At 36.4% G+C, this 25,392-nt stretch overlaps 1 protein-coding gene across 3 annotated transcripts in view; it reads left to right on the top strand.

Annotated features, from left to right (window-relative positions):
- The window catches only part of LOC120335799 (carnitine O-palmitoyltransferase 1, liver isoform-like), a 96,184-nt gene extending 71,486 nt beyond the window's left edge, over positions 1-24,698 (top strand). Inside the window, exons 1-5 of one of the 3 annotated variants that reach the window (XR_013474432.1) lie at positions 11,641-12,059; positions 12,587-12,809; positions 14,280-14,444; positions 15,281-16,052; positions 21,938-22,368. Coding sequence is in view for 1 of the 3 variants with exons in the window: in XM_078110319.1 (XP_077966445.1) it covers positions 15,867-15,929; positions 21,938-21,991 (117 nt within the window). In the remaining 2 variants the exon portion in view is untranslated. Of the gene's footprint in view, positions 1-11,640; positions 12,060-12,586; positions 12,810-14,279; positions 14,445-15,280; positions 16,053-21,937; positions 22,381-24,605 lie in introns of those variants that run through there. The other 2 variants (XR_013474433.1, XM_078110319.1) reach the window with 2 other exon arrangements.
- The last annotated feature ends 694 nt before the right edge of the window (positions 24,699-25,392 follow it).

Here is a 25,392-nt window from a genome sequence, read left to right as displayed (position 1 = left end):
GCGAAGTGCAAGTCCATGCCTTCTCATAAACTTTTGTGCCCAACCATTAGATGCTTTAAAGGTTGAACCTTTGCAAATCTTTTGTGCACGGAGTCTAATATGGAGCGAAGTGACGATGTACCCACTAGATCTTTGATCAACTATCCAATCATAAAGCTCCTTCTCCAACTCTGGGTACCGGGCTTGTCTCCCTCGCCACGCTTTCTTTGTTTTGTTCATATCTTTTAGAAAAACTTTTCTGCTTTCTCCAATCTCTGACATTTGTCTCTGGTACATTGAATTCTCTAGAAGCTTTTCTATTTCCATGAGTTTCCGCATAATCAACAACCTCCAGTTTGAATGCAGCCCTATATGCAGAACGTTTTTGTCTTGCCATAATAGATAATGGGCAATATATAATGGGTATCTACAGTACAGTACGATAATGGCAAATAAATATTCTCAACGCAGCGGGAATGTCAAACGCATGCTGAGCTGTCGCATGTGCGTGTGCTTGCACGAAATCGAACGCTTGCACGAATGTCAAACGCACGCTGAGCTGTCGCATGTGCGTGTGCTTGCACGAAATCGTCCTGCATTGGAATGTGCATGCGCGAGCGCACGCACGTTTCAGATGTTTAAAACCACATTTTCAATACCGCATTTCTCAGACCTCGTGTATAACGCGCAGCATTGATTTTTGCCTAAAATTCAGTTCAAAATTTTGCGTGTTATAATCGAATAAATACGGTATTTCACTATGAAATTGGTCAGACGGTACCGGCATCGCACGTGTGGCCGGACAACTTAGCAGTTAAGCAGCATTCTCCAATTCAATTACCTTCTACACGTAAAAACGAATTTTCGATTTTTTGTATCCAATTCTATATTCTCTTATCATTATTATATTACTTGTAGTTGAACTTGTAGCATGGAGAATTTATAAAACATTTTCATATTGAATATTGCTCAAGGAAATTAGAAGTGAATTAGAACCCCTGGCCACGAGGCGGACCATCGTTGTCGACCTTTTTATTTTCTTTTTATTCAAATTTTTTCTTTTTTTTTTTTTGCTTTTTTTTTATTTTATTTTGGTTTTTATTTTTGATTTTTTTTACATTTTTATTTTTTTTCATTTTTGTTTTTATTTTTTTATGTTTTTTATTTCACTTTTATTTTCAGTTTATTTTATTTTTAATTTTTTTTCAATTTTACGCGTGACAACGATGGGTCACCATAGTATAGTTACAATATTCAATAGTGATTAAAACGTGTAACTGTCCATCATATAATGGTCACATTGCCACTGTTTGCTCACTATCTTTCAATTTTCAAACTAATTTTGAATAATTTTCTACAGTTCACCTATTTTCTCTGTTACCTCTTATTATCTGTATTGAGAGTATACTTCGTTTAAATATTTGGTAGTTAACTAGTCGACGGTTACTTTATATTTTTTTCTCATTAATTATTTATCTGGAATGGGTGGTGGCTGACTTTGATGACCTTTGGTCGTATCCAGTAGTGGGGTTCAGCTGGTTCGCACCGGTTCTATAGAACCGTCTCACGGAATTTCATGAAAACAGCGAACCGGTTAGCATTACTGGTTACTCTCAATGACTTTTTGTAACAGAACCGGGTGAAAAATATGACTTTTGTGATGGAACCGGCTGACAAAAAAATTGAATCCCACCACTGGTCGTATCGCCATCTCCCAGTCTTCTCTGACTGCGACTCACAAGGCCTGCTTGAAATTGTGGCCCTCTAACTTTGCAAGCTTGGACTAGTCTGAAGTACAAAATCGAAAGTAGTTTGGTGTTTTGCGCGAGCATAAATGTAAACAAAGTTAATTTTTTAACTTGAAATATATTATGATTTTAGAGTGTAACTTATGCAATATGAAACTAATGAATTATGGGAAATTGAAGAATCTAGAACAGAATTGTTGCAAAAGCAGGTTATACATATTTATGCTTCATGAATATCCATGTCCTCGTAAATTCTCTGACTCCAGCATCAAAACACTTGTTAGTACACGGTACCATGTTAGGGTAAATACCACAGGTTCCTTCCTGAGAGAGAGAGAGATTTATTTTTTCGTCAACCAAAAATAACAGTCATCGTAATAATAATAAAAATAACAATAAGAAATAAATTAGTTTGGTATAGACAGGAGGGAGCAATACGACCAGACGGTCATCAAAGTCAACTCCCCCAAAAATTTATGGCTTCCTGCCATAAAAGTGTCATTATTTTGTTACTTGTACACTTGATGGTATATATGCACACAATCAAATGTTCGATGCCCTTTACTATAGCCTACTCTTTTTGAGATATCTCGCCAAGACAACACTGTGAGACTGTCTGGTCTCACACTTTTATTTTCATGTTAAGTAGACTGTGGTGCATGGAATCGATTTTTTTTTTTGTTTAAACAGTGATTGTTTAGTATGTACCGGGTTGCTTTGGCGTAGCTATTGCTTTTCATTTTATTTATTCAATAACATATTTAGTTCGATTTTATTATATTCATTGGGTTTCTGTTAGATTTCCCCAAGGGTGGAGTCGCTCGATAACCAGTATTGGTTTTCGACATCTCCTTTCACCCTGGAATACGACTTTTTATATTTCCTTCAATTTATGTATGTGTAGTTTGTACTTTCAGCATGTTGAAGAAATAAATTACTGATTACTATATTTACTAACTCACTTCTTTATTTCTAGCTTTGCCGCAAATTGAAAATGTTTCATCTCAAAGAAGTGGATCCGACATTCTTTTGACTTGGAATGCAGTATCTGACAGTAACGTTCTATACAACATAGAAATCTTCTGCGATGATGTGAAACTTGGAGAGACTCACACTACAGAAGTTCCTCAGTATAGAATAAAGTCACCTACACTTGGTAAAACATATCGTTTCCAAGTCTGGGCCAAGGATGAATGGGGAAACTCTGGCATCAAAACGCAGTCAAAGGATGTTATAAAGGTATATTCCCAGGATTATGTAGATTTTAATTTTTTTTGTCATGGACTTCTGTAAATAATACACATACGAGTATACATAAGAGCAACCACTGGCAGTCAGAATCATATTGTGGTGACGATAGACTGCCCAACCCATTGTAACAATTTATTCCAGTTTTGTCATGGATTATATCTTAATCGACTAGCACAGGGGTGTGCAAAATGTGGCCCGTGGCCCACGAAACGAGTTTTTAGTTTCGTTTATCTGGTACGTGCGGGCATTCCAATCTCTTTGCGTCGCAAAGTCTATACTGTACCAGTACCTGGGTGCCACTGCCATATTAGCAACAATAGCTAGCAGAATTCTGTTGCCAAATACACACTGCTGAGAAACCATAGCAAAGGCACGGCCTGCAGCCTTACCCAGTTACTTGTATCTGGCCCTCCTGTAATGAAGTTTGCACACCCCTGGACTACAGCATGATATTGAAATTAAAGCAAAGCAAGTAAGAATTACAGTATGTACTAAATCGCAACTATTGGGATTTACAGCAATCACTCTATAGCAGTGGTTCCCAAACTGGGGTCTTTGTACGTATTGGGGACCGTGAAGCACTTTTGGAGGGTCCGCGAAACAAATCTGTAATATGGCTATTAGCTTGATAATGCAAATAAATACACATTTGTCGTCTTTTGCAATCACCGCTAGAGACACTGATTCTTCACTTTATGTTTCGATCACGCTGGCCTTTTACCAAATATCGAAACAGACTGAATGTCACACACTCACATTAGAGTTGCGCTTTATATTCTTTTGTTCGTTTCACTATACGGCACGTTGATTTTTTTGTTGTGATCTTTTAATGTTTTGGTGCACATGACCGGGAATCAAAAAAAATTCGCGAGGGGTACGTCAAGGAATTTTTTTCAAAAAGTTTGGGAACCACTGCTCTATAGCAACGCTGGTCAACTCGTTGATCACCGCGTCACGAATAGTCGATATGATCTGATATTGGTTGAATTTAATGGGTATGGGTGGGCCAACTGGGTGAATTTAATAACATACCACAAAAAATACAATATACACATACAGTATTTAAGTCTGGGCAAGTTCTATAGAGCATATTTTTACGTAACAAAAATGAGTTTTACCACTGCCAAGGTTTGAAAATGACACGTCGAATACTGTGTGTCTTGCTGACAAAGGATGCTACAATACCTTCTGCAGTATGCAAATATATTGTCTCATTTTAAAAGTAGTATGATGAATTTTATTCGCAACTGGCATCAGAATGTCTAATTTTTTCTAATTCCAAGCGAGCAAAGAAATACTTTTGGAGGAAATTGTGAATTAGTTACCAAAGTTTGAGCAGTCATGTAACATTCATGGTTTGAAAATATTTATTTTTGCTGTTTAGATAATACATGATTACTTGGCAAAGTTTCTCTAGGACTTTTCAACACTTACAACTAAAAAATTGGACCTCATATTTGAATTGTATGATATGAATAAATCTAAAACTAATGATGAAACATTTACTTAGGATACAATCAAATTAACATCTTCAATGAAACATAAAAAATACAAATTTTGAGTCCATTTTTTATTGGCTGCTTATTGGCAGCGATGGTAGTTTTTATGCGTGTGTGCGGTTATCTGCATATTCAGTACCCATTGCCCCCCCAATTTATCAGACACCAGGTGATGATCATGAGATTTGAATCTGATACATAATAATCTGCGATGTCAACACAGTTAAGTCAAACACTTTAACGACCAGTTCATCACACCGGCCTGATAACTTAGTTAGAACTACAGGGTGTTGAAAAAAAAACGCAAAATTAACAGACGTTAAGATGAAATGCTACTTAAAACATTTTAACACCTTTCAAAAGCTTTTTATACTTATATTTATAGAACGCAGAGGACCTCCACCTATCAACTTTGCTGGAGCAAATATTGGGAATCTGCATCTACCGAAGAGAGGAAATCAGAACAATCAGCAAATAGTAAGATTTGAGTAATATTTATTCTCAACTTTCTATAATGATTTTTCAAAGTATTCATATGTATGTTTTCAATCATCTCCTACACGATGTAATAGTCAGTTACAGGCTCGGTTGTGTGGTGCATCGTGCTAAGCGATATGAATACACTTGGTACCACCCCTTTGATTACCCTGTGGGTTTGCAGGTTCGAATCCTGTGGGGGATAATTATGTGTGAGAGGATTGCTGGACTCTTCGGCGCTGTAGGGTGTTTCACGTAACTGCGTAACCGCTGGTCATTTATGGCTTCCTCCACCATCAAGTTCATGCAATTGAAATTATTTACTAACTAACCCCATACTCTACATAGACTGATAACCAGACGAAAGGCTGTGGTTCGTCATATGATTAAGCAGTGTTATCGGCTTTTCCTCCCCCGAGATAAATGTGCAAAACCTATCCTAATTCATGTTGATAATAAGCCCCAAAATGTGATGTCACTATGCATATTAGAACTTTGCTATACCAGGGGACCAGAAACTGTGGGATATTCAATCACTAAGCCATATGAAATATTTAATCCCTAAATTTGAATGATATAATTGTCTGTGTTTTTATAGCAGGTAATAAAGATAAAAAATATGCTAGATAGTAAAATTGAAATTTTTTTAAGGGGCAAAATGAACAAGAAGAAGCTGGTGCAGTAGGTGGAAACCAAGCAATAGAATAAACCAATACAGCATGAAGGTGATGACGGTACGTGAAATACCATTTACTAAAACAGCAAACTTGATTTCTTGTCTTTTATATTCTCGAAATAGTTTGTGGAGTCATATTAGATCAGTGATTCGCAACCTTTTATAATTAGAATGAAAATTACCATTTAGTAACAGAAAACAACATCATCAATCATTGGTACTACAATCAAAATTATAGATAGTGATACAAATAAAACTAGCATTTTTTAATGGTTCTGTGGCCCACCTCAAAATCTTTTTGTGGCGCAGCAGTGAGCCATGGCCCACTGGTTGAGAACCAGTGTATTGGGTGAAACAATAACTCATTTTGTCTCCTATTTTTGCTATGTTCACTGTACAGTGAGTAATTGCCTTCGTTTTTTGAATGTGGTCTTCACATATCTGCGAACGTTCAATTACCCCTGAAATATTATTATATTTGCAGGAATTCAACCAGGTTTTCCTCAAGTTCATTTTTAACAAACAATATTCAAGATTTGTAATTGTTGCTGAACTAATGCCTTGTTCAAACATCACATAGAAAATTGCTATGATATTTCTCTACTGAGCACAAGAGTCATCTGAATGAAAATTTTTTTTTTTCAGATTCCAATGATCTTGAGAAGTTTCCCAAACTGACCACATTCTAAAGACATTGCTAGGATACAAATGTTTCAATAATGTCGTATATTCAACATTACTGTCGTTAGTTATTTTTTTTTTCGTGTGATATGCTGATTTTGCATAGGCTTGGATTGTGAAAACATAGTAATTGACTCTTAGTCATATGCACCACCCTTCAGCAACGATTTCGGCAATTTAGGTCATCCCTCACAAGATTTGACCTCTTGAACTGACCTCAGAGCATTTTGTAAAATTCTGCACCAAATCCTGATTTGCATGTTTTTCATACAAATTCTTGTCATTTCAAAATTTTTTTATTTTTTTTTCCCATTAGTTTTAAAAATTAGGTTGGGTGCTGCATTAATGCTTTAGCTTCTTATGTACTATTTTTAGTGAGTCATAACAAACTCACGTTAAGCTTTTCCAGATATCATGTGTATTGTTTGGTGACCGTACATTTGAACCCACGTACATTTGAACCCATGCGTATATCCGCGGGTTCAATCTATATGCGGGTGCTAAAACCCATGGGTTAGGGTGAGTATGGGTTCAAATATCCATAAAACAAAAAACAATTCATAAGTGCGATAGTATGCAGGTACAATTGCCATGGGTTCAAATGTACATGGGTTCAAATGTAATGGAACCGTATTGTTTTTATGTCGCCCTCATTCAGCAATTTTTGTGTAATTATAATTTTTATGGTATGTCAACAACTTTCATTATTTAGGTCAGGTTTTGAGTTTTTTCTTATAATTGACAACTGCTGTACTTATTCTTGCTGTATATCAGTTTACTTTGCCATTCCACATTTTTGCTTGCATTTTAAAATATATAAAAATAATAAAAACAATAAAAATCAATAAAAATATGAATAAAAAAAAATCCAAGTTATTAACCTATATCGTAACTCGTTTCAAATAGCCATTGTTCGAATTTTTATTAAATTTTGTTGTGAAATGCATTATTATCTTTTGCTTTTATGTTTTTCAATTATTGTCAACCACTGATATCTATGATTTCTGTGTATATTTTAGAACATCCCTATGAATTTATGATATTCTGATTTGTCGGCAAACCATGCATTCCATGACTGTTATAATAACAGTTGGACTGGAGTGATTGATATTTGGCTCAGTGTTGTGGTTTGATATTGTGTTCCGAAAACTTGGTAGCTAAGGACTCTACTGGAGCCCAGTGTAACTTTGCCCCTAATCTATGTAAAGTAATAAGAAATGTCCATTATGAATTCTAGTAATATTATAATAGTGATACATGTAGAATATTACAATGTTTTGTTTTACAATGCCCATTACGAATTTCCATTTTTTTGTTTTTTTGTGAGTCAGGTTTTTAAATTTTCATGTACTGCAATCCACTTTTCTTGTTCATAATTATTCTCTATAACCTCGTGTGTTTCTAGTAAGTTTTAAAAAAGTAAAAATAGTCAAAAAATAATAAAAAAAAATTCATGTATTTCCCTAAATATGAAAAAGTAAAAAAAATTGAAAAAACAGCAGAAAATTAAAAAAAATTTCGTGTATCCCATAAATTTAAAAATATAAATGTGAAATATTTCATTAAAGAGCTTATAGCTTTATGATACAAAATGAAATGATCAACATAACACTTTGGCCTGCATAATCCAACAGGTCTTCATCAAAAATGCTTCGATTTTCTTTTTATTCTATGTGGTATTTTGTTAATTGTTGTAGCATCTGTATAATAAATAATCAATGTGATAGAACCGGGCTCCCTGCCCAAGAGCCTGATTGCCTACAACTAGAATTTTGCGAGTTACATTTTGTGTGAGAGACTAGCAACTATTCACTTGGGTTAGTGTTTGGACGGTAGGGCATCATTCATCATATAGCTAACGAATTTTATTTTTATTCCTTCGTAATGAAGAGGAAAAATTAATCCAAAGCCAAGTACTTGAAATTGCCATTTTTCGATAACCAGAATGTTTATAACGACAAGACTTTCATAGTGTTGCTGGCGGCCTTGGCAATCAGAAATCAGGGTATCAAAAAGTGAATGATGTCGAATGGACAAGCAGCAATGCATCTCCTAGAACTTTAGTTTTTGGCATTTCGACTTGTTGAAAATGGATGCGACTTTTGCGAGACGTCAACCGCTATATGTAGCCTACCTGAAGAAGGAATAATGTAGCGGCAGATCTCACCCTTAAATGCGGTAGACGTCACGCTAAAGTCGCATTTGACAATGATTAGTGCAGGGTTTCCCAAACTGTATCGCGGCACACTAGTGGGCCGCCAAGGTCTTGAAAGTGTGCCACGATTTTTCACAAAATTCCTGTGATTTTTCCACAATAATTAACGATGCAACATGAACTTTATTACATTGCAATCAGTAATGGATGTAGTTCGGTACCACACATATTATAGGGTGACCCAAAAAACGAAACCGGAACGAATTTGGAACATATTGTATGGATTCCGTTTTTTCAGGTCAACCTGAATAAAGCTTTATTATTCAATGTTTTATTATATGTTTTCAATTCGCCTTGTTGGGCATGGCCTACCGTTAAGCAGTAATCAATGATCAACTTTTATAATTGGATTTGGTGTAGAGAGGAAATCCAATAATCATATGGCGAACAGTGGACTCTTGTTCGGTGAACAGTACATGTACAAAGAGCTGATAGGTCATCAACATTTACATTTTTCAAATCTTGAACTTTCATATCTATCCTGGGGAAGGGGAAAACTGATATTACAACTTCACCATATGGCTAGCCACGGTCTCTGGTCCCATTACCGTTATATATGCCGATAGTTCATGTCCGATACAAGGTTAAATTGGTTTCTGATGGTTATACTTATAGGATATGAGTTACATATTTATTCTGGGGGAGAAGGAAAGCCGGTAAAACGAATTAATCATATTGCGAATCAGGACCTCTCATCCGGTTACCAGTCCATGACGGGTATGGGAATAGTTGGCCGGTTATTTGTACAAAGCGCATGTACCTGTGGCACCTGATTGGTCGACACTTACTTTTTTCATATCTCGGACTTTCCTATTTATCCTATGGAAGAGAAAAACATGACCATATGGCTAACCATGGCCTCTGGTCCTATTACCAATCTATGTCAGATACGGGTTAGTTGGTCAGTTATTTTTGTTTCAGATGCTTGAACTTGGTGGGTATAGGATGGGATTTAGATATTTATCACGGGGTAGAGACAACTTAATCATATGGCTATCCACTTTCTCTCATCCGCTTACCAGTCCATGACAGGTATGAGAATAATAAGCCAGTTATTTGTACAAAGCTCATGGACTTGTGCCATCTGATAGGTCAACACTTTGGGTGTCGCTGCTTGATAACCATTTTTGGTTCTCCGCGACTTCTCTTCCCCATATCCAATATGTGTATTCAATATTACTCTTTAAACGTTGTATAGTATTTATACGGGATGCGTAAAATAAACTTGACTATGCCATACCGCGACCGATTGGCCTGTTACCAATCCATGTCAGGTATGGGAATTGTATAAGTCAACCAGTTATTGGTTTCGAATGCAGAATAGAGCAGATGTGATTGAACGTGGAATACTACTTGAACTGGAAGTTACGGGGGTTGACCATCACAGGCTGAAACTGATGGAAATGTTCAAAGGTCGGGGATCAGAAATTCTCTTGCTGCTTCAATAATTTGGCATAGAAGAACCTGTAACCGAACAGCGGTTACATTAACCACTCTACAGTATAATCACGTTTCATTCAACCATTCTCAGATTATGTAGTTGTGATTACAACAAGTTCATACTCATAGGTTATCAATGCGACAAGAGGACCAGCTATGTGCGCTGGCTTCAGCGAGCAAAAGTTATCCATGTATACACTAGGTGGCAATGGACCTTTCCCCGAGCATCGACTTCCTTGTTTACTTCGTGACATTGGCCAATCAGCAAGATGAAAAAGTGACGTAACAATGCCCCCTTTTTGATCCGCTCGGACACTTTTCTCACTCAGACAGATTTTCAAGCGTGGTTGTAAACATTACCTCATTTTCGCGTTTTTGAACTCTATTCGTTAGTTTTCAGTTGTGTTTCGGAAAATTTAAATAAAAATCAGATAATTCAATGATCACTCTATCTTCCTAGGAGTTTTAATTTAATCGCAGTAATAAAAATTAGTGTAGAAATAGTTGTGATAGACTAGCCTGAAATTCTTTACCGGTACTCTGAAAAACCCGATTGTTGTGTGCAATGAATCATAATGATGGTTTGAAATATACCCCATTTGAAATATACCCCCATACCCCACATACCCCATTTTACAGGCGCCAACTCGCAAAAGCACTCTTAACCCTTTCCATGCGATTTTTATTTTTTATTAAATAATCGTATTTGCTACGCCGACTTTATGCATTTGTACCCCCACAACTAATCGATCGACTAACGAAAAAGTAATGATCCTCTGCTGCCCACTGACGGCTTGTTGGAAAGCTTATTTAAAGAGCTTGCAATTGGCGATTAAAAAAAATTTTTTTTTTAAAAGGGGTGGTCTGAGTCACAAACCGGATAGAAAAAAGGCATTTTTTTTTCTTGGGTGTTGAAACTTCAAACCGTGATAAAAAATAGAAATATTTGCTAAATCCTTTACTGTTACCGCTTCTTGGTTGGCAAACAATGCATAATATTGCTGTAGCAATTTCGTTATCTAACTCAAAATACTTTGGTAGATGGAAGGGATAATTTGTCTTCTATCACTACCCAAAAAACACTCCATCGTTCCTCCGCAAATAAAACTCCCATGGTAAACGAAAGCGAGATTTATCGTCGCTTATGTTAATCTCGAAGAAGACTTTTTATCAATAAACTAAAACCCGGAAAAACTAGACCAACAGTTTGCGACCGATTGCTAAATAAAACAGTGGAGTACATCAACGTACCCGCCGCAATCTAGCGAGTTTTGTCGTGGGTACGTATACGTGCCCACCGCACGGAAAGGGTTAAAATAGCACTGAAAATTTTGCAATGGTAAAGTATAGGAAGAATTTTCCGGGGGTCAAAGGTCGCGGAAAGGTCCATAGAGAACAAAAAAATCGCTAACACGACCTTTAAACTATTTGTCAATGACTACAAGAACATTCTTCAAAATTGTACCGTATACTGGGAATTTTTTGTGCAGTACATTACAAAATGTAATGTTGACCATTAACAAGTGTTAATGTTGATAAACAGTAAACACGACTCCAGATTATTCAGCCGCGTGGAAGCAACATGCAGCGTATCCATGACGACTAGATTTTAATTTCCGGTAAATAGCGGAAAAAATATTTAATTGCTGGTATTATACCGTTATCGTCCCCGTATTCTGATCTGTGTTCTTTGTTTCTGTTTACCTTAGGTTAGGCTATTGCACCACCTTTCTGGTCAAAAATATCAAGTATTTTGTGGCGTTTAGAGCTGCCGCAAAATCATGGCGGGATTTCCAAACCATGGCCGCTAAGACCAAACCCTAACCTACGGCGAATGACTTTTAAGCTGTCACAAACCAATAGCGAGCGGCGGTTATTACGACAGCAATTCAAATACCACCAATTTTGCTGCCGTAACCACCAACTCAGGGTGTTTTCTTTAAATCTGGGGTAAACAGAGAGTCGTTGCACGCGATCGAGAAAGCGGCGTTTGTGGTTGTTTTGGACGATGAATCCCATGTGTTAGACGTTGATGACGTGACAACTTTCTCAAAGTTCGGACGTTTGCTGTTGCATTGAAAATGCCATAACAGGTGATTGAATTTTATTGTAATTTATTTTTTTGAGGGGGGAAGTCACGTTCTGAATTTGCCTGAGGTTTCTCAGGATAGATATTATTTTAAGAGTTTTTTGGGGGGTTTGGGAGGAGGTCACTCTCTCTCTTCGACTAAGATTCAGACAAGCTATGATAAAAAGTTATGATGATATTTTTTCACAAAGTATCTCATAACAATTTTTTTCTGTTCTGTTTCTAACCCTAACCTGGTACACACACTATGGGACATTATGTGCGAGTAAATGCCCGGGCTGTAAATGATGCTGAAGTAGAGGCTTAGTTTGGCAAGTTTTCATTGGTATCAGAGTTTGAGCCGCAGCCGTATTTCAAATTCAAATTATTCTGAGTCATGACAGGCCAACTCATCCAGGTTGCAATAAATTAAGCATGCAATGCTGAACTTGGGAGTTCTTGGTCCTAAAATTGTATCTTCTTAAGCGAGACATGGCAGCTTTTCGCCTAAAAAAACTTGCCTGTGGCTAATAAAGAATAAATTCTATTCAGATGGTTCGACAAATCTTTCCAAGTTACTTGCTATAAAAACGGTATATTTGTAATGAAGGCGTAACATTCCTGGGCCGGCGCTCCGATCATGAGTCACCTTACGGTAGAAGTCTTGTACGATGAGTTTGCGAACTTTGGATATAATGATGACGGTACCTGCTTCAGAGAATTAACTACGACCCCCCTTCCTCCTCAGCGTTTAAAATAGAACATTCCAGAACCTGTAAGTGTTGCTTTCAGATTAAAAATATTTTGTGTTCGGGAACACTAATTCAATGCCAGGTGGAATCAGTCTCTCAATCTTGGCTATTCGATTGAAAATATCTTGTGTGGGAACACTAATTTTATGCCAGGTAGAATCTGTCTTTCAATTTTCGCTATTTGATTAAAAAAATTATATGTGGGAACACTAATTTAATGCAGAGTGGAATTTCTCATCCTGACCTAACCTACTGCTCAACTGAAAGTATATTGTGTATGGGAACACTAGATTAATAAAGAGTGGAACTACTTATCACTTGAGCTATTTGATCAGAAATATATATCGCCGGATGAGAACAGAAGGGGCCTAAGTCACATTTTTGGAAAATTGACTTTTTTCAATATTTTGGGGTTTCGAGCCATGCTCTACAAGGTGGTGGTCTTGAAATCCTGAATTTCTCAATAATAAAAATTTTAGCTGGACTTAGGCCTGAAATATTTAAGAACAGAATGGGCCTAAGTCCAGCTAAAATTTTTATTATTGAGAAATTCAGGATTTCAAGACCACCACCTTGTAGAGCATGGCTCAAAACCCCAAAATGTTGATAAAGGATAGTCCTAAGTTCCAATATGATGGGCATGAACATCAGAAATGAAATGTCCGAAACTTACATCCCTAAAAATTTCTTCAATGCAACTTAGGCCTAAGTCACCTTGTTTTACCTTGCATCCCATACAAAAAATTTCAGAAGTTGTTGAGAACAGAATGGGCCAAAGTTTCTTATGGGGTTAAAAAAGCAGGAAAGAATTGAAGCTGAAGTGCCAAAAAATATTGATTAAAAAGATATTCTCATCCACATTAAAATAACCAGAGCTCAGGACTTTACTAAGTGTGAATATCTAGAAATTCGAAAATAAAAAAATTCCAAATTGTTTTTTTGCGTTTTTCTCAAAACTTAAAATTGTGACTTAGGCCTGTTCTGTTCTCATCCGGCGATATTGTAATTGGGACTGTTTTAATCCAAGGTGGAATCTCGCTCCCATATTAACTATTTGACTAAAAATGTTTTGTTCTGCTTTCGAGAGCCATGATTTCAGAATTTCATTTTTCGCTATTCAGTGGTTCCCAACCTTTTGGTGGCTCATAGTCCCCTTCCAGAGGCTTTCAGCACTCACGGCCCCTTTCTATCATTCCTGTGGTATTTATAATGTTATTTTGATTGGTAGTTTCCAAATCCCAATACGATCAAACAATTCATGCTCAACAAAGTGAAAACACCCTGTGAAATAACCATATCAAGCAATGAAACTAGGAATGAAACTATTTTTTTTTTATGTTATCATTTTTGCACATAGCATTGTGGCCACCAGAAACTGCTCTGTGGCCTCCAGTTAGGAACTGCTGTGCTATATATTAGCATTTTTTGCTTGGGAGCGCTGATTTTATACAGGGTTGAATCAGTATCCTAACAATTAATTTTCCTTTATACAGTGCATCGACGTCATTTAATCAAGTCTAAAGATTGCAAAGCTTTTATCTGATGACGTAGACCTCCACATGTTCCCGTTTCGTAAATTCGGAAAAGTATTGATCAAAACTTTCCGAATGTCTTCTGATGCTTTTATCCAATTGTCCCTTCAACTTGCACATTTCAGGGTAAGAGAAATGAAAAATTTCATTTATTTAACGTTTTAGTGGAGCACTTGAAATTTTGAGTTCTTGCATAGTTTCTTGTCATCCGCTTGATGAAGAATGCGGATATCGCTTAGCCTTACAGTTATAAAGGCACCGGGCAAAAGATTCAACACAGTAACAAGAGTAAAAAAACTATGAATTTTTACCGATGTGAGCGCCCTTTTAAACACAAGTTGTCATATAAACTCATGGAAACCCGTGTCTTAAGGCCGGCCAGAGCCGCTAGCTGTTACGGTATATCTTGGCAATTAGAAATTTCAGAACCCCGTTTTCAAAATTCCTGGCTACATCCTTGGCTTTGGTCATGACTTGAGTATCCATTCATCAATGACTCGCCATCAACTAACTTGCCAATTCTGACTTGACTGTGGACTCGGATGACTAATGAGTCGTATTGGGGATTTTTGCCCAAGACCTGTGATTCCCAACGTAAACTCAGTTTTGCGCTTGGTATTGTGCCCTCCCTCCAATCGCTCTTTGGCCCTCATGAGGGCACTGGTTGGGAAATGTGGCCCAAGAGACATAGACGTAACATGCCAACCGCACTAAAAGGAATGAAATATATTCATAACATTAGCATAAAACAGATCGCCTGCACAACTTATTGCACCCAGTATAAGGTGCTACGTAATGGTTTTGAAGCAGGGGTGCAGTCAGGAAGGGGGGGGGGGGGGTTGAGAGTCGCAACCCTCTTTTTCGAAATGTAGAACAAAGCATTTCTCTGTATCATACATAAGTTGCAATACAGACTGCTTTCTCATATTTCTTCCCTTAAAATAAAAATCATTTTATGACAGGACAAAGGTCATTTCAGTTTAACTTACGAAGCCTCGATGACGAGATGGTTCCGAGAAGGGAGGACCGAGACTAATCGTTCATGCACGACTGAATCCTGTGCTTTTGTTCGGGACATGGAAGATCTAGAACAAACTATAAGTTCATTATTTTACTAACCAAGTTTTGGTCATTAGAGCGTGACTAGTCAGAATAATGTACGATAGTTGTAATAAACAAGAATCATTGCTGCTATTTCTTGGCTCAATTGAGATGAAATAGTACGAACTATTTGTGTTGTAATTTAGGTTACCAGAGACTTTCAAGTTATGTAACTGTTAACAAAACGTTGTTTTCTCGCTCGCTCGATTCGACAATGTGCTTTTCACAACTCTTTCGCACGCGCATCCTCGAGTTTCAATTTAGTGTCGAGAAAGTTTTGTTAACGTCCCAATACCACTATCTTAAAATTATTTTTTGTTCATAGCCTAGGCATCTTTGCTATTCTGTTCATCCTTCCTTTATTTGAACGAGTGTTCCCTCTTTTCAAATCTTTCTATAACATTTTGAATCAGTTTTCCCTATTTCTAATAAATTTCTCATTTTCAGAATGAAGACAGAATTGCTCTTCTGAAGAAAGCTACTGAACGCCATGTATCTGGATATAAGGAGGTAATGACTAGTAGGTCATTGCGGTATTTAGAAACATTTTCTTATCTTCAATTCGAACTCAGTACCTACAAGCCACTGGCTATATGAGGCAAGGGCATTGGGATTTGAAGGTCTGACCAAAAGGTCAGATTATCATTTTTTTTGTTTTTTTTTTCATTTTTTTTCGTATATTAGATTTTTTCTTATTGTTTATATATCACTACTCTACCTATAACATTGTTTGATTAGATTTTTTAATACGCTAACCTTATGTGATGTTTTGTGTCTTCGCTCTGGACAAACCTAATAAGTTGTCACTGATGATTTGTAAGGGGCTGCATTTCTGGGAAGGTTCGGATTCGCTGGCACTAATTCTCCCCCCCCTCTAAAATTTCACACACCCCCCTAATTTTGAAGTATGATACCGCACTTTATTACTTAACTTAAGTATAATTGTATTTGAATATCCAGAATATGGCATAAATATCAGTGCAGATGATCTGTCAAATGCATAACACATTTTTATAAGTTACAAATAGTTTTATCGCTAATAGCAAGTATTTGCCACCCCCTATATTTCAAAACACTCCCCCTAAAATGAAAATCTGAGGAACATACCAGCGGTAGGTTTCCATATCTCCACTTTGTAAAAGGGCAAGTAGCTGTTGAAGATAGTTAAGAACGTTCTAGAGGTGACAGAATCTCTCCAGTTTAGCCGATGATCCAATTTATTACACCCTGGGTAAGGTCGGGTGAATATAGTCTCACACCATAACAATTAGCATAAAAGTAAAAACTAAAAGAATAAGTTGTTTTCGCAACATCTCTCACAACGATCATTTTTCTTTTCGGTGTTTCATATCATGCTGGTGCGGTCTATCGCTGATATGTAATTCTCTTTCTCCCGGTTGGAACTTCTCATTGAAAAATGTATTTGTTAGCCAAAGAATTCAAAAAATCAACATTTGAACTTGGTATCTATCTGTAATAGCCCTTTCTGTATGTTAAATCAAAATTCACAAGTTTTATCCTTAAAAATTGGTAAAATTGGCTATTATCAAATCAATATCATATGGTCACATGGTCTGCATTTTTACTCGTGAAGCCATGACCGCCATCAGTTTCTCAGTCATGTGGGGCTCTAGTGAATGTCACGGATCATTACCAGTAATTTTTGGTTCAATTTGTTCCTGCATTTTTACTCATCAGACCATAACTGTCATTAAATTTTTCTATTAAGATCATCTATCATAATTTTTTTCATTCAACCCCGCGTTTTCAGTTATCCACCCATGACTGTCATTCATTTTTCAATCATGCGATGTTCTACTTTCATCATCTTTTGTTCAAATTAACCCTGCATTTTTGTTCATCAGACCATGATGCTCCAGCCAACATTCCTAATCTTAAATAATGTGTTCGTTTTGGCCCTGCATTTTTATTCATCAGCCATTACTATCATTAAATTCTCACACATGTTAGATCATCAGATAAAATGTCATAAAGAAGAGTATTTTCATTTTAACCCTGCATTTTTAGTCATTCAATCATGACAGTCTTTAATTGCCTTGCACCCTACATTATTAGTTATTAAAGCATGTCAATTGTCATCAAATTTTTCATGAGGTCAAAAAAAGTTTTAAAAAGTTTTTTTCCAAAAATTGCAAATTGCACTCATGGGAATAATAATTTATTTGTTAGTCACAATCAATGTTCGATATTTTCAAAACCATTACCGTATTTATTCGCAAATAAGCCGAGTTTAAAACTCAAAAAAAAAGTTGCCCAACTAAGGGACCGTCTTATGCGCGCATAACTCAGATAGCACCGAAAAATCGGCTCCTTCGCGCATCGAGACTTTGATCACGCAACGAAATGATATAATGCTGACTTGCCGGTAATTGCAACAGCTACAAACCATGCTTAATTCTCACGATGAAGAGCACACCACACACGCGATCGCTTGTCTAGGTGTGATTGTCTGATCATAAACGTGACCGCTTGTATTTGATTAAATTTAATTGTATCTTTTGCATAAGAGCAACAGCATTGATCTATCTACCAGCCGTCTCGTGGTCAAAACGTTATCATTTGTGCACAAGTAAGAATCAGATAGAAGTTTCAGGTAGAATAATACTCACAGCATTAATTCTTAACAATAAAACTGTAATTTCAATCATTTTGAACAACCATTTACGGTAACTGAAAGGTTAAAATAACCTATGAATATGATGTGATAAATACTGTGCTGTACGTCCATGGGTTAGGCAAAAGCTGTGTTTTCGGTTTTTCCTGAATCAGCAAAACGGAAGGGTCATAAATCAATCACTTTATTTCGTGGTAGCCGTTTTCTTTCTGAAGTGCCGTTATCGGGCAGGGAGTGCTTCATTGCACCGGCCACGTTTTTGTTTTTAGGATTAAGACAAATAACAGCTGGTATACAAAGTCAATTAAATAATCGGCAGACACTTTGGCAGACATTATAAAATATATCAGCCCATATATGAAGCTCACACAGATCATGTTTGAGAAGACTTGTGAAAAATAACCAAATTTATTGCCGTGTCCGCTCAGGATATCTCGACTACCTTAATATAAAATAATGATTGCAAAATATTTTCAATCAAAAATGTTCTCATGTTATACGTTTGGTACTTCAAGTCGACGCTGATTTAATTCCTTTCATGTTGGCAGTAATTTAGTTGTGCCGCAAAGTGCTGTCTTCCATTACGATAAAACAGAAAATATAATAATCAAAAATTGTTTTAATCAAAATGTGGACAGCGGCGCTAGAATGTGTGTGCCATATACAAGAAGGTAGCGAATCGCGATATTTGAATATTAAATTTGAATTGAACATCATTGACTGTAATAGATGCATGCGCCATGTTACGATTTGTGGAAACGGCGTATATGCGAATTTTTATAAATTCACTATTTCGAAGCTGTTATTAGGGAGTCGGCTTATCCGCGTGATAGGCGTATAGTCGAGAAAATACGGTAGGTATTATATATTTTGAAATCAGTAATTTATTTTCATATTCAACTCAAACTGAAATAAATTTGTCAATGTTTGTATACCCAGCAAACATTTGTTTCCTCTGTGTCAGCAGCAACTTGTGAATTCGGATATCCTTTTGACCCTTTGAATTTGCGCATAGTTCCACATCAATCTTGGTTCATTTCAACCCTGCATTTTTACTTATTAGACCGTGACTCTTTCTAGTTGAATCTGATAACGAAAAACAGTTTGCAAGAAATTTTTTTTGGGTTTTAATTTCTATTTCATTTCAACCCTGCGTTTTTAATCATCAAACCATGACCCACATTGCAAATTGATAGCCCCTTTATTGCACCCATAGGTTGTGACTCATTATCTTTTCAAAAAACATGGTTTAAAAATTGAAAAGGGGAGGGGGAATCCCATTTTTGCATGTAGTCATACACGAATATCACATTTTTTTCATATAAAAAAGAAAGCCTTTTCTATCTTCAAGTTTCTCTAAAAACTGTTTTCATTCTGTGTATCTTTCTTTTTGGGACTCCCGTAGTATGTGTACCAGGGCAAATACCCTAATATTTTATTGAGTCATAAGATTATGTTATGTCATTCGCGAGGTTTAGTCCGCGAGTCATTAGTATTAGCAAGCTGTTAATACCCTTTTCTTATATTCCCCTTCCCTTAGTTTAGTGATTTCAACATTTCAATGGGTATCGGTTTCTTCACATAATATAACATATTGGTACATACACTTCTGGAGCGCCTTCTTCTCACTGTTTTCAGTAATCTTAAATCTAATTTCCAAGTTTTCTGTCACAATAACTCCCAACTTTAGTAAGTCTGTCTGATGGCAATTTAACCAAATTAGTTATGTCACATTTTAAGGTTTTGTGGAAATCACATTTTTGTAATACTTTGATTGTAACAACCAAAGCTGGAAAACTGGACATATGCTCCCTACCCCTACCTACGTTTTCACCGTGGTGCGGAATGGTAAAAATTTAAAAAAACCTGACCATGGCACGGGAAGTGTAATAGTGTGGACCTGACAGTCAAACCTAAATATGTAAATGTGAGCGTATGTTACATGTTGAAGACATAAACTGCTCTAGTTTTTCTGCTGTGAATTCTGTAAATTTTACCCTTCTTTAAATATGTTTCACCATCAATATTAATAATATTAACGTCTGCCGGGAGAATTCAAGTGTTTTTGGCTTTATTTCCTAAAAACTTGTCAAACTGGCTTAACAAATAATAACCTGGGATGGCTGAAGAACTGAATATTTATATACTTATATTTTGTACATTTCAATATTATATATTCCGATATGAAATAACGATTGTATTCTGGAGGGGTCATGCATGAAATAGGAATATAAAGGCGCACAGTGACAAAGATTGTCTAAACCAGTGGTTCCCAAACCGCGAGCTCGCGTAACGATTTAATATGGTCCGTCGAACTTGAGTAAAACAGTTCAACACTTAGGTTTTTTTCTTTGTGCGTTTTAGATACCGCCAAGTGTTACATCAATATCACAGTTTAATGAGCACGTGTATATTCAGAACAATTCAATTATACCGGTATTTTAAATATATGTATCGGTATCGGTTTCGATCCCTTGCGGGCGCTCTTCTCTCCTGATCCACAAATATCCTTCCGCTTCTAATTTGGCCCACGGTCATCAACTTCGGGAACCACTGGTCTAAACCTGATACCCTAACATTTCAAATACAATCTAAAAAATATCTTCAAATATTCTCTGGGTTGTGCTTCTAACTTTTTTATTAACGCTCACCTTTCGATCTAATTCACTGTTGCTTTTTAGTTTTGATGTTGTATTGTGATGTAACTATGGTTGTGTAACATAGTGCGAAGATTTTCATTTTTGATATATTTTGATGTCATAATATGGTAGTATATAATATGTCATAATATGGTATTAGTATTCATCTTCATGATTTACAAATCACTCTCAACGTCATCACTTTGTTTTATTGTGACATCATATATTGATTCATGACATCATAATTTGAAATTAGATGCTTGGTGAAGCGTGGAAATTCTTTTCATTCATAACCTGGCTTTGTCGCTTCAAATGATTTACATTTTTTCATTGTGACATCATATATATATTGACTTATGACATCATAATTTGGAGGTAGGTGCTCGGTGAAGCGTGGGAATTGTCAACATCCCAGACTGCAGTTAACCAAACTGGTCAACAATCAATGGAGGGGGGGTATTTGTTTGTGTGAAAACTTTTTGCGAGGGCATTCAACTTCCATATCTTTCCCCCAAAATTCCTCCGTGTTTGTTAAATCCCAGTATTGGTCATGCAAAAAGTTTTCACATAGAACACATGGTACTCTCGAAGTATGTGAACCAAGATGGCGGACACCGGAACGTAGTATGTGTACCAGGTCAGGCCATAATCTCAACTCGTAATAGAACTAAAATAAGGAAAATTGGAATAAAATTATGGCCTTACCCTAACCTGGTACACATACTACATTCCTGTGTCCACCATCTTGGTTCGAATACTTCAGGACTACCGAACACGTTACAGGTTGGTTCAAAAGTGGGCCTACTGTTATTGATACCTGTGTTAACGGCCTACTATTTGGCAAATTTGTATAAACAACATATATAAAACAGTTGTATTCTACCTGGTTTACAAGGGAATATGCAATGCTATATTTTACATGTTTGTTTTAATTTTAACAACAATCTTGTATATTTGTAGAAATGGTTTCTAATGGATTAGTACATGCTCGTCATTGCACTTTTGATTACCATGTGTGAGTACGAGGTTTGAATCCCATAGGGGTATAATTTTGCAAATTGCATATAGAGCCAGACTTGTGTAAGCCTATTCTGCTAGAAACCATTTTTACAACAATAATATTTTCATTGCTCTAATCATTTTCACTTTTTCTCTCTTTATTGAACTTTCTTCCTACTTCCTGATCTTATGACCCTTGAACCTGATATGACCCCTTATCATTCCAACATATAACGAAACATTAGGTGCTTGAAATAACGTACTTTATGGTTTGGGTAGTTTTGTCTAACATTGTATGACCTTCAACCTGAAAGTTGACCTCTATAAAATGACATTTAACCCCAAATTATAAAATCACCTTGAACCAAAAAATTAACCTCTAATTTACAAAATGACATTCAACCCCAAATTTGACCCCTAATTTGCGAAATGACCTTCACTCCTAAATTTGACCTCTACTTTACAAAATGACCTTCAACTTAAAATTTGACCTCTACAAAATAACCTTTGACCCTAAAGTTCCTTAAATCTGACCTTTCCACTCTTCTGCTACGACCCTGCTTCACCCCAACAGGTTCTTCGTGAGCCGTGGCGTCTTTCGACGTCTCAGACCCCCCACCAACAGGGAATGAAGATAAATCTTGTCGAACACCCCTCATTCTTGTCTGGGGGAGGAGGATTCAGTCCGGTAAGAATGCAATAGTGACATCTAATGGACGTATGGGTCTCACACGCTTGCAGGCTATGTTGTGCTGTTTCTTGCATTGAGTCTTAAATCTGTAACAGCAGAAACTCCATAACACACATTAGTGGCTTCTTGCAATTACTGTACCCCTAAGAATTTTGCTGCAGGCTTTTACCACCAGTGACCAATGAAGCATGACTAGACAGAATGTTCTTATCTTTATATGCATGGAATATTTCTGCAATTATAAGTCATCTTTCCTAGACGAGGAAGCGCACAAAGCACAAACTTTTTAAAAAATATAGGATGTCCATAAAGTCTTAAAATTATTTACAATTGCGGGGAATTTATCGGTACTATATATTGTTTTGGCCCTCACAGATGTATTAAATGAAGTAAAATTACTTGAACTGATTAAAAAACAACAAACCTGGTTGAGATATACTGAGAATTGACTCCATAACAAAATTGAAATCGTAAAGGGATTTTATGCACACTTTGTATTTATAATTATAGTCAAGTTCATAATGTCTCGAGCAGCTATGTCCTCCTCTCTTCTATACCTCAATTACCAAAATTGTTTCAGTTAATTGTGTGTGTGGTGTGTGTTAACAAGTCAAAATTTGAATAACAAATCCTTGATTTGATTGGTTGATACAATACGTGATTATATATAGGGTGACCAATGGGCTGATTAAATGAAAAAAAAAAACTAAAACAATGGTTCTCAAGCGATGAGGTGCGCCCCACAAGGAAGGCGAAGACAATTATTTGAGGGGGCTTGAAGCTAATTGAAAATAATCTACGTGGATGGAACATAAATAATGAAATTGATGTAAATATCCAAAATAAGGCATGCAATATCAAATCAAATTTTCTTTTTTAATTAGCTTGACACTCCATCAAACAATTGTCTACGGCCCCCTTGCAGGTCGCGCTCCATTTGAGAACCACTACGCTAGGTCATGGCCAGTCTATTGAAGGATCTCAACATCGTTAATGATTTCGGCTGCGGTGATACTTTAAAACAGCGGTTCTCAATGGTGGGGCGTGTAGACAGTGTGACAGTAGTATTTGTTTGATTTGATCTTCCCTGCCTTATGTTGGTATTTACATTCACCAGTCTGGTGCAAACTTGACAAATTCTAAAAAGGGCCTAAAAAGTTTGAGAACCACTGCTTTAGTTATAGTTCTTGAATCCAATTTCCCCCTCCACGATTCTGTATTCTAGTCTTGTTTTTCACTTCATAGTTGCTCAGCATGGCTTCAAAATTGTATGTTTCAAATTGTGATAATGTTAGTTTGCTTCTAGAATTCAACCGCTCTTTTAGACGCCGTATTTAGTACCCAATACCTGTGAAATTTCAATTAAAGTTTTTTTAATACATTCTCCATGTGAGCTTGCTCAATGAAGCAAAGACTTGTATGACTCTGAGCAAGTCTAGCTGCTAGCACTGAAATGCCAAAGCTTTTGAACAGCACAAATTAATGATGTGTGCTCACTCAGAAGTAAAGAAGACTCATGTCCGAATAATAGATAAGAATTATTTCGATTTTAACTCCTTATCATACTTGATCATGCATGATATGTGTTTGTTTGCATGGAGTGTGGAATCTTCTATGACCAAGCTTATTAGCAATATAATATGATGCAACTTTATATTTTATTATTTTATTCCCCAGTTGGCTGTGCAGTCAGAATTAATTTATACCCAATGCCAATCTCTGAGCCTTCTAGAAAACGACCACCGATTTCAGATGAACAAAAATGTTTCTTCTTACTCTTGGTTAAAGGAAATCTAAACTCTAAACTACAATAAATTTTGTCTACAAAATCTTCTGTGCATCTTAATTCCTCCTTTAATAAACAGTGAAAATAGATCTAAACTTTCCCTCTGAGCAAGGCTGTAGAGAAAAAGTCACTGATTGTAAAGAGCTGTAAAATTTTTTTTGAAGGTTGGATTCATTTCAGAATTCATGAAGAATTTATTCGAGAATTCATTTTGTTATTGTTCACTCACTTTATGTGAGCCTCGCTTAGAATATTGTTACTCATGCTCTCAACAAACATACTCAAAGCCGAAATTATTAAAATTTGGTTTTCTCATACAGTTCAAAGTCATATTTCAAATGGAACAGACTTTGGGGTCACAATTGGGTCAAAATTTCCCGACTTCACAGCCTATGCACTGTGACCTGTTACTAAAAATTTCTCCACGTTTTGTCAGGTCGCTGATGATGGCTACGGTGTCTCCTACATCATCTGCCACGAAAACACCATAATGTTTCACATCTCGAGCAAAGTCTCTTCTCATGAGACAGTAAGTATTCTTTTTATAATATTTACTATGTGACCTGCATTTGCAGCTATTGCTATGTAATGGATTTGCATATTTATCTCGAGGGAGAGGAAAGGCGACAACACAGCCTGACTCTACAGCAAACCACGGCCTGTCATCCGGTTACCAGTCCATATTGGGTATGGGATTAGTTAGCTAGTTTGCCCACCTTAGCAGGTGGGCCATGTAAGTGTGACGTACGAAGTTACATTTTATGACCAATGTTTACAGTGTTGCAAACGCAAAGGTGGAAAACAATAAGCCTCATGCCAAAACTTCGTTTAATCGCAAGCATAAAAAATTCCTTGAATTATTTTATACTTAAACATCAAAACTTGGTTTTAGTTTGGTTGTGGCAGCATCGGGCGGGCTTATCTTATTAGACTACCCTATTCATTTTATTTTCATCATTTTATCTTAATTTTTTTTTTTTTTATCTAGGTTACTCTCTGATTACACTCTTTTGAATGTATTTATATTTCCATGTTATTATCTCCCTATCTATTTATCTTATCAGAACTCATCTCGATTTGCTGATAACATCGATAAAGCAATGATGGATGTGAAGGACCTCTGCGAATATGCAAAGAAAAAAACAAAAAAAAATTAGGAATTGTTATTATTAGGTTTTAATGCATTGTGTTTTTATTAAGAAGGGGGGAGCACTGGGGGTAAA

Source organism: Styela clava, chromosome 2 (assembly GCF_964204865.1).
Source record: "Styela clava chromosome 2, kaStyClav1.hap1.2, whole genome shotgun sequence".
NCBI classification, from domain to species: Eukaryota; Metazoa; Chordata; class Ascidiacea; order Stolidobranchia; family Styelidae; genus Styela; species Styela clava.
This window is presented reverse-complemented; position numbering and strand designations above follow the sequence as displayed.